The sequence below is a fragment of the Chiloscyllium plagiosum genome, unplaced genomic scaffold (assembly GCF_037043375.1).
Source record: "Chiloscyllium plagiosum isolate Xiang-an unplaced genomic scaffold, Cpla_swu_hap1 HiC_scaffold_35, whole genome shotgun sequence".
Classification (NCBI taxonomy): domain Eukaryota; kingdom Metazoa; phylum Chordata; class Chondrichthyes; order Orectolobiformes; family Hemiscylliidae; genus Chiloscyllium; species Chiloscyllium plagiosum.
The window spans coordinates 20,711,698-20,722,828 of record NW_028270173.1 but is presented as its reverse complement, the minus strand read 5'-3'; the positions used below and the strand labels follow the sequence as shown (position 1 = coordinate 20,722,828).

At 41.2% G+C, this 11,131-nt stretch overlaps 1 protein-coding gene across 1 annotated transcript; it reads right to left on the bottom strand.

The window, feature by feature from the left end:
- Positions 1-511: 511 nt before the first annotated feature.
- LOC148140417 (putative G protein-coupled receptor 139) lies at positions 512-1,402 on the bottom strand. Its single transcript, XM_087978715.1, has one exon. It carries the CDS (start codon positions 1,400-1,402, stop codon positions 512-514), a length of 891 nt encoding a protein of 296 aa, XP_087834841.1.
- Between the last annotated feature and the right edge of the window lie 9,729 nt (positions 1,403-11,131).

Sequence of the window (11,131 nt, the reverse complement as noted above, 5' to 3'; positions counted from 1 at the left end):
GAGGCATCAGAACCTCTGCCTTTCAAAATCCCGTTTGAATAAAAGATACAAGGACAACAGAACCCTGTTAAGGCAGCAGTATCATCACGAAAGACACAGTAAAATATCAGTCACTTGATTAATAATGACGTATTTTATTTTGTTCATTCCAGAATGTGGGCATCCCTGCCAAGGTTGGCATTTTCCCAAAGGGCAGATAAGACTCAATCCTGATGCTCTGAAATCGACATGGCTGTGGATTGGACATCACATATACGATGGACATGCTTAAAAGCCGTCAGAGGTTCTTGCTGAAAGACAATCAGTTTTTGAAGACAAATCATTTTCCCGCATGTTAATCATGAATGGCGACATAATCAACATTGTGCTCGCGCTATTTTCATAGAAAATTCATCATTTGCCACGTTGGAATTTCAACCAATGTCCCCAGGATATGAGTTTGGGTTTTAGAATGCTGGCCCAGTGAGGTTATCATTAAACCACCAACTCCCCCCATCAATATAAATTATTTTCATAACTTTCTGAGTAGAGCATAAGGAGATTTCAGCAAGTTCTTCACCACCTGTCTGAATCTCCTCTGGGTCAGTGCATAAATACAAGTGTTTGTGCAGGAGCTGGTGCACATCAGAAGGAACGCTGCCCTGATTGCCACATAGAGTGAGTTTGAAACTTGGAAAGACGTAATGTGGGTAAATCTGACGCAGATATGGATGACAGTGATGGGGCCTGACAGCACCATGAAGCAGCCAGAGATGATGAAGAGCAGAATGATGGAGGTCCTCCTGCTCTTCAGCTCGGGGTCTCTGCCCGTCTCGCCAGCACCATTGCTGCTGTCCTTCAGAGCCCGGCGAACTCTGCTGGCTGCTAGGATATGGCCAGCGGTGAGAGTGTTCAACAGCAGGAGCAGGGGAATAGGAAGAAACATGTTTGAGATGTTGGTGAGCCATTGGTGAGCTGCCCAGGCCGGTGAAGTGAGGTAAGCAGTGATGGTGCGGCAGCCCCACTGTACATTGCTCAGAACATGAGTGGGCTCATAGCGAAAAGGCAAGGGAATGTTGACGAGAATGCTAAGAGCACTCACGATGAATTTGACCACGTGAGCCATTCTTTCAGTGCAAAACCTCCTCTTCAATTTGTTGCAGCAAATTGCTACAAAGCGGTCAAAGGTGAAGGCGATGGTAAACCAGATGGAGAGTTGGAGGCTGAACCCTTGCAGGAAGGCACTGAGTCGGCAGGCGGGGGTGTAGTTCAGCAGTGAATCCGGGAAATGAAACTTGAAGATCTGGCTCACAATCACGTTGAAGACAAGGACCATCATATCTCCTATTGCCATGGCAGTCATGTAGTGAGTGATTCCTTTGGAAAGGCCGCACTTCTCTTGGGAAAGAATCAGCACTGTCATCAGGTTCGCTGTAAGGAAAATCAAATCGTGAGATGTACCAAAACACCCAGAGATGTGCAGCGATAAGGCCTTGGGTTAGATAAGACTGATGTGCTGCTGGCAATGCTAGACTTGAACTTCAATGGAAAACACTGAAATCTCATTAGCAATACATTGTCTGCGTCATAAAAATAATCAAAGGGTAATTTCAGGACTGGTATATCACTTTGCACCGATTGCTCTCCTGATTTCAAGAAAACAAATAGCATTATTTTAGAAGTCACTCAGAGAAGGACCACTTGCCACATTCCTGCGATTAAGGTCTTGTTGGCTGAAGTGAGGTTATGCCCATCTCCATTCGAGTCTGGAAGAATATAAGGTGATTTCATTGAAACATATAAGATCTTGCGGGGACTAGACAAAGTGGAACACAAAAAGAGATATTTTCCTTCGACGACAGTGATGAAGACGAGGGGACACGGTATCAGAATTAACTGGTTCCTTTTTCAAACAAAGGTAAGAAATGTATTATTCTCCGAGAGAGTGGTTGGAGAGTGCAATTCTGTTCCCTTGAAGGTAATGGGATGTTGGCGTTTCAGATTGAGTTAGCCTTCCACTCCTTTGTGTATCAAATCTGTCTATGGTTTCCAGGCAGAATAACTGTCAGCCATTGATGACTAATTTTAATGATTACAAGGATGAGATCCAGAATTTCTGTTCCAATTGTTAATGATCCCATTTTCTGCTTAAGCAGGAACAGCCAAAGCACTCTCCCATGAGGGGAACATTGTCTTAGCATTTACCCTGTCAAGATCCTTAAGAATCTGATATGTCTCAATTGGATCACTGTTCATTCTTCTAAACTCCAGACAGTAGACACCATCTTCCTTTGTGTACCTGCTTCCACAAATTGCTTTTTCTCCCTTTTCAAATGAACAACTTGACATCTTCCCACATTATACACCATTTGCAAGATTTTGCCCATTTACTTTATCTATCAGTATCTGTCTGAAAAAAAAAACGTTTGTATCCCTCTCAAAATGTGCCTTTCCAGACAGTTTGCTATCGTCTGCAAAATTCCACTTGATGACACTAAGATTTTCTAAATGTTCTGCTATCCCATCGCAATTACCAGATTCCAATGCTTTTTTAATTGATCTAGCTACCCGCATTTTGCTATCCTTCCTTTTGAATAGGAGTGATGCATTGACAGTTTTTTCATGCCTGTGCACCTTCTCCACAATAATAATGCAGACATTATTTCTGCACCTACCTATTTCAGAATGCAAGGTTGCAAATCCTCAGAGGCAGGAACGTTATTTGCCATAAACCATATCAATTCGTGAAATACTCCTCTTTTTATGATGGTCTTCTGACTTACTCCCTCGACCTCATTCCTCGTATTATTGGGATCTTCAAAGTTTCATCCAACGTCAAGACTGATGGAAAATAAACGTTCAACTCCTCTACCGTTTAATTTCGTTACTTCAAACATAGTTGTTTCCAATTCAATCAGCTCGGACAGGACAAACTGGACTCAAACCGAAATCAATGGTAATTAAAAGAAAGGAAAACTCAGCAGGAAGCAAGTGTTCAATTCGGAGTAGATATGAAATTGCAAAGATTTAATTTAAAACAGAAGAGGTAAGCAAAATGTCACAGCGGCTTCTAATCGCTTACCTGGAATTCCAAAAATTGCAAGAACAGGAAAGAGAATTTCTATTAGAAGCGCCTGCACTCGCATTTTCAGGTGTAAGCAAAGTCCAAATGAGTTAATGCACTGAAACACACTCAATTTATACACAAGCCAATCCTCCAGTGAAACAGTAAACAGATCTCATTAAACATGCTATTTCTAACGAACAAATTAACATCTCGCTTAACTGAGCAGCATTTACAGTGAGCTGTATTATCACCCGAGGACCAGGACCAGTTCTCTCAGGCTCCACAGCTCTTAATTCTCAGGAGGTCATTCAAGACCTGAATGCTTCAGCTCAACTTTTACCAGGCACGGAGTGTTGGTTAGTTCAAGAGGAGGATGCAAATCACCAAGATTTAGACTTTTAAATCAACCTGTGCTACGTCACGGCTCTGGACAAAGTCAGAGTTGAATCCAGGCCTTCTTCCCCATCCAGAGTGATCCTACAAATGTGCGACGTGAGCCCTCAGTTACACATTTCTAGTCTCACCATAGTCTTTCTCTTTTTCGTTATTGCATTCTGTGAAAAATGAAAAGAAAATTTTTTTCACAGCCATTTTCATTTTCGAACAGAAAGATTGTTTTAAACGTGATTTCTATGGTATTCACCGACAGCAGTGATAGCATATACAATATACAGTTATACATTACAATGGTTGACATATAACACTCATTTTTCTTAAGTCTGTTTAGACTAGGAGATCTAAACTCACATTGTTAGCAACAAAATCGATTTAAAACGAAGTTTCTATTGGAATATTGTTCTCTCAGGCAAATAAATTATTATCATGCAAGACAGCTCAAGTTTTAAAGTCCCAAAAATTCATTTCGTTCCCCACAATATCTCACCAGAAGAAAAATAATGCTTTAAACATTCCTGTGTTCATTCAATGTTTTTTTTTTCCTGTGTTCAATACATTTCTGGAAGGAGCCACTGCAGTTCTGCAGTTCAGATCAACTACTGATAAAATATATTCACGTCAACATATCACCGGATTTTGCATTTCGCCTTAGGGACTAAGAAAACCATAATCATTTCATCTATTACTAAATAACAATCTGCCAACATAATTCTTAAATTCACTCAATGTTCCAGCATCCATCACACATTCCATAGAATCATGACCGTTGCAGGAAGAAATTTCTCCTGATGTCTGTTTTAAATTTTCTACTACAAATCAGAAAGCAGTTACCTCTCCACCCAGATTTCTCCATGTGAGGAAACATCCGCCATATGTCGATTTTGTCAAGTGTCAAGTCAAGTCTCAAAGACCCAAGATGCTGGAGTTTTGGTGGAAGCCAATGATGTCTGATATTTGGACTTGGTCATGAGGGAATTCAGAAGGAGATTGGAGGGATAGAATACCTTGGGTTGGAAGGACCTTTCTGGAGCAAATGGGAGAATGCAAAAGTCATAAAGCTCCTGATCTTAAAATGATGTGAAGAAACTAACATATATCCATTGAAATGATGCTAGGAACAGAACCTCTCATTTTTGAACTTTCAGTGGGATATCGATCGTAGTGTTGAAATGTCTAAGGAATGCTCAGAAATCAGCGCATCTGGAAAGGAAATGGGTATTAAAACCATAATTGATACGGATTTGTTATTCTACCTGAACCCTTCATGAAGATATTCACAAGAATGAAGGCTTTGATTCTTTATTTCAAAAGGAGCTGATTGTCTTTATTTTTGAAATGAAGAACACCTGAAATGATAGAACAAAACCATTGGATATTGGATGGCACGGCTGGAGTGATCCAATAACGTCGATCGGAGTAACCTGGTGGCTTCAGGGAAGACGGGGAGGAAGAGGACACAAAGAGAAATATTGTGAGTGCGACAAGGTCCTCTACTCTCCAGGAATTGGTGATAATTACCAGTCTACACTTGAAAAGGTATGCCACTGTAAGGTCAGAGAAAGGTGACTCAGGCTGAACCACACCATTTCTATTCTCTTGATCAGCTCTAAGGGGTTTCCACCAGCAGTCCATTATTTTGGAAAACTCTGTGCTGGTTGAACTTGGTTTGTTTGGGAGATATTGTAAGGTGAGAATTGATGCCTTCATCCTAAAAGAAATGTCTCGAATTCTACTCGAGGTAGAGCTGTGGAGGATTTTGTCCCTCATCGTGCCCCGAATGCTGAGTAGATTGTTTAGTGAATGGGTTAGATAAGTCATTGTTTTACCTGTTCTTTCACGTGTAAGCACAATTACATTAATCAGGATTTCCATTTGAATTCGTGCTATATTTTACTTCATTATGGGACAAAAAAAAGAATTGTGATTTTGTTCACATTTCACGCTGCCTCATGCAGTAATTTCAATCCTTTTAAGTTGTTCTATGTCATTCATAACAATACATTTGATAATCCCGCATTTCACGAGATTAAAAGTGCGATTATTTTAAAATTCTGCCAATCAGAAGCCGTCCGTACCCCTTTCCTGCTTTCTTCCAAAACCCTTTTATCCCTTCAGTGCAAAGAACAAAATTAAATTATTTTTGAAATCATTCAATGTTTTCACCTAAACCTCTTCCTGTGGCAGGGAATAAAGAGGCGTTCTCCTCCTTTCGTAAAGAAATTTCTCCTTATCACGTCTAAAAAAGAAATTTTGTATCCTAAGACTGTGACCTCAGTGTCTGGATTTCCTATTCTTCCTATTCATGCCCTGACTAGTCCTCTTAGAATTTTAGAGTTTTGCATACAGTTTCATGGAATTTTATAGTTATAAGATCCTCCCTCATTCCTCTAAAACTCCAGTGAATATAATCCTGACTGTCTTCATCGTTCAGTCCTGTCATCCCAGGAGTGAACCAGATAAATTTGCGTTATAGTCCCTGCAACAACAAAACATGCTTCATCAGATGCTGTCACCAAAACTGCACTGAAAGGTCCAGATGTGGTCTTACTGAAGCCCGAAGCAAGACACTCCTGTGCCATTACTCAAATGGTTTTGCTCTGCAGTCAACATTTCTTTTGCTTTCTTCAGTATCTGCTGCACCTGCATATTTATTGTCAGAGACAAGGACACCCAGGAATTGTTGCACCTCCTCATTTCCTAATCATTCTATTGATTATCAGACATAATCTCATTGTATTATGGAACGAATTCACCAGACTGATTGGCTTATTTGTGCTTGATCATCTTATCGACTTATCTTCTCCGCATTCTGTAAAAGACAAACTAATGTTAAAACAAAATGCCATAGCTGCTGGAGATCTGAAATAAAAACAAAGTCCTGAAAAAGTCCAGGTCATCTGACAGCATCTCTGGAGAATAATCACTCTCAAACACACCCGACTGTAACCCCTGTCCTCACTATCCATACAACTAGCAGTGCATTCAAAGGATGATCCGTCACCAGTATACACACAGTTCCTCCCCTGTCATCGTTCCGAATGTACTAATCATATCAACTTCAGTCTTTGAGTCTCTCCTCCACTTAGATATTTTCACTTCACTAATACCCACTGAATGTATGTACGTTCTTTCATATACTTTAGCTTTTAGTGAGAACTTATTCTCCTTTTGTAATTCTAGGTCTCTTTTCTACAACAGTTACTACTCTCTTTGTATTTTGTTTTGACACAAAAGATCTCCAAACTTCCCCAGATACTCTATTCCAATTGCCCACTCTCATTTCAACAAAGTAAACCTCATGACTTTCCCCCTGTCCCTTAGATCTGAAGAACAGTTTGTAACATCAACCTGTCAGTGGCACTGAGAACCATTTGTTAACTCCAAAGTGAGCTGATCGGAACGTTCTGGCACAGAATAACTGGATAATTGTCCCCAAAGATTTTGTTTAAGTAAAGAAGTGCAATGTTTGACCAAGTTCCTGCTTTCCTACAGTCGACAGGTTCCTGAGTGTGCAAGTGTATTGATTTTTTTTTCAAAAGAAGTCGTAATGGCAGTGGTGCCATATTGCCTACTTTAAGAAAGGCAGGGGTTTGGCCAGTTCTCCCATTTCAGGTGTTTTTTCTAGTTTGGTTTAGTTGCAGCAGAGAAGCTGATGGTAGGTGCAGCAGAAGCTAGTACATGTTAAAGTTTCCATGCTGCAGCAGGTGATTCTTTACTGGCTTCTCTCTCAGAAATCTCTCCAGCCTGTAAGAATGTCTGTTTGAAGATGGCTTTTACCAAAGGATGTGTCTATACGATGTAGTGGGAATTGGAACACCTGCTTGGATAAATAGTTATGTCAAGTCAGTTGGATTTTCAAACCTGAAACTTCATCCGTTTCCAAATGCAGGGCTCCTGCCCGAAACGTCGATTTTGCTGCTCTCGGATGCTGCCTGACCCACTCTAATCTTGACTCTAATCTCCAGCATCTGCAGTCCTCACTTGACACCTAGTGGATTTTCAATGATTGAGTTATTCTAAATTTAGTTTCCTTTTGTTCATGCTTCAACTCTAGAGCTTAAATAAATTCTGTGATGCTTAAAGCCGAGTGATTTGACCAGCTCTATCTCTCCTGGAATATCCACTCCACATCTGTCTTTAAAATAACAAAAAAAGTTAGGGTCTAGGCTACATTCTTGAAATATTTTGAGGACGTCTTGCCTGGCCCATAACAATATGCAGCCTCCAGTAAGCATTAATCCAAACTGAGAGTACTCACGCTCTGTTGGTTAAATTTTGCATTCATTGATTATCGGCCGGCTGTTCTCCAGATATTTCTGACTGTAGATCGTTTAATTACTTGTCCCTAAAACCTGACTATGTATGAGCCTCATGTGTCCTATCGATCTGTGTGACACCAAGAGGAGGACCTCCACATTGTTCTACGACACCGTGAAATCGTGTTTGATCACTGCGTTACCTCTCGCAGGGACCAATTGCAACGATGCTTCAGATAACACCATAATCGAAGGCACTTCACCAAAGTGTTCATCAGACAGAAAATGATGCTGCATTACATTCTAACTTGCAAAGAGGAACCTGAAATGCACCTTGACTTTTTTTTAAAGTACAGTTTCTGAGGACAAAACAAGAACTAATTGATTTGGAGGGAGAGCCAGGAATTCGCAAATTTTGCTTTATTTTCAATGGTGATTAATGGCAGGCATTCATGCCCGGCATACAATGTGATGTCGTATACGGTCAGTAAACATCAGAAACTGACGTGGAGGCGCTGGTGTTCGAATGCAATCGATAAATACAGAAGTGACACGACACCAGCTTATAGTCCAACAGGTTTATTCGATATGACAAGTTTTCGGAGCGCTGCAGCTTCGTCACTTCGCTTTGAAAGCTCAGCTGCCTAAGTGCACGCACGCTCCTAGTGCCTTGCCATGGAGCTGTTTCCCAGCCGCATTGGAGAGTGGGAGCTGCAACCTCCATTGTTCACCTGCAATCACTGAGTCTTTCGGAGACAAACGGGAGGCTACAAGAACATAGCAAGGGAGGCAGCATCAGGACTTAGAGAAATCAACGTTTCGTGTGTAACCCTTGTTGAGAATTGGGTGGGGGGCGTGTTTTCTCTGACAGAAGCAGCGAGTCTTTCTGCAGCCATCTTCAATGTTGACACTGTTTCTGTCTCAACAGACGCTGCTTGACTGACCGAGCAGTCAAGTATTTTCTGCTGTCGTTTTCAGCGTTTTGGCTTTGTATTTTAAGCAGGCATTCTCCCACATGTGGCAGACCTCTGTTATACACCATGCCCAACCCCCTCAAAATATTTCAACAGTGCAGCCCAGACACTGAGCTTGACAGTTGTTTTAAGCATGTGTAAAGTGGATATTCCAGGAGAGATGCGGCTGGTCAACCCACTTAATATTAATTAATACAGTATTTATTTACAAGATTAATGCATGAAACACAAACAAAAGAGACAGAATACCTAATAACTTACCCCGTCCGAAAACCCAACAAATTATCAAAACTTGCAATATCCTGCACAAACACCTCATGGCACAAGAGGTAAAATCAAACACAGGGTCTTACAGGAGAGAATTCAGAGAGACAGGTTCAGCATGGGTCCAGCAGCTTCACAACTGGCTGACTGCTTGCAGTGAATAGCTGACTGACAAACACCAAATCAAACCAGAGAAAAGCTAAGCTGGGGGAAGGCCACACTCTCCTTTCACTGGACAAATGCTTTATTTTTAAACTTGAAAGCCTGTGCTTGAGGCAGTATCTGTTAGCTATGATCAAATTGGCCCTAAACATATTCAAACGTAGACATTTCGGAGTCTTTTACGACCTCTCTGAAAGAAAACCAAGGTCAACATAATGTTGTTAAAGTAGCAGCAGCATCACTCCTCTCAGACTCTTTTAAGCCACAATGAAAACAAGTCATCTTCGCTCTTGTAGCACTGCCAAAGCAGAATTGAAAGGTGGAGCAATTTCATGTGTGTTCAGTAACAGCAAGAGCAAAGAAGGCCGTGCCACACCCCACTTTTCTCCCGAGGGGCAATTACATATCACCAGGCTTTTTGGGATAAATCATTTAAGCCTCTTCTGGCATTAACATGATTATGGCTGATCATTGATCTCAGTCCCTTGTTCCCGCTTTCTCCACTTACATTGTTATTCCTACAACACTAAAAACTACGCCCAACTCCTTCTACAAATCATTTAATGTCATTATCGCAAATACTTCATACGGCAGAGAATTCCACAAGTTCACGACGGTGGGTGAAGAATTTTGGCCTCATCCCACTCCTGAATAGCCTGCTCTCTATCCTTAAACAGTTTCGAGACCTGCATCTATCCAAGTGTAAACTGAATGTCCTATCCTTCTCAGAAAAGGTTTTATCCTAATGTGGGATAAGCAATAAGTTTCAAGAAGAGTCGCTCATCACATAATGATGGGGCTCTACGTGGTGCCCAAAAGTATTGTTTACAGGGACTTTGTGGTACAAAAACACAAAAAGTAGAACGGGCAGTGATGGTCAAGAGAGTATGAATGAATCTTTACTTGGTAAATTTGTTCATGCCTGATATTTACAAGCCACAGATTGTATATTTCAATTATAAGGATGTATCTGGCATACACCACACAAAATCATGGGATACAGCACTATCAGAGCTTCTGAGAGTTGCAGCTTGGTTTCAACAATCGTGAGCAATGTGTCTCACCCCCTTCCCAACTACAAGGAGAGGCCAGCCAGAGATCGAAGGTACTTGAAGGGAATCAATATGGTTCTGGGTACACATTGGCTGAATATTGAAACTATGGAGGTCATGCACCTTGTTCGGAAGAATCGATGCATGAACTATTTTCTGAACGGGGAGAAATTTCACAAGTCTGAAGTGCAAAGATATTTTGCAGTTCCAGTCCGGGATTCTCTCAAGGTACACTTGAAGGTTGAATCAACAGTTGGGATGACAAATACAATGATGGCATTTATTTTCAGAGGACTTGAGTATAAAGGCATGGATAAACTTCTGAGGTTCGTTAAGGCTCCAGTCAAGCCACAATTGGAGATATTCTGCACAGTGTTAGGCCCCATATCTCAGGATGAATGTACTGCCCCTGGAGCATCTTCAGAGGAGTTTCATGAAAATGGCACCAGTAATGAAAAGCTTGACATATGCAGAACGTTTGAGGACTCTTGGTCTATACTCGATGAAGTGTAGAAGGATGAGTGGAGATCAAATGAGAACTCACAGAATATTTAACAGCCTGTACAGAATGGATATTGGGAAGATGTTTCCATTGGTAGGACAGACGAAGACCCAAGGGCAGAACCTTCGAGAAAAGGGAAGATCGTTTAGAACGGAGATAAGGAGAAACCTCTTCAGCCAGAGTGAGGCGAATTTAAGGAATTCACTGCCACAGAAGGCTGTGGAGGCCAGGTCATTGAGTTTATTTAAGACCAAGATAGTATGGTTCTCGATTGTCAAGGGGATTAACCTTTGCGGGGACACTGCAGGAGAATGGGGATGAAAAAAACCTATGAACCATGATTGAATGGCGAAACAGACTGAATGGCCTATATTCTGCTCCAATGTCTTATGTTTTTGTTCCTGCTTCACGTAAAGATGGAGACTTGCTCTGAGCCTGTGATGAATGTTTTTAAAGCATTGCTCATACTTGGGGCAAAT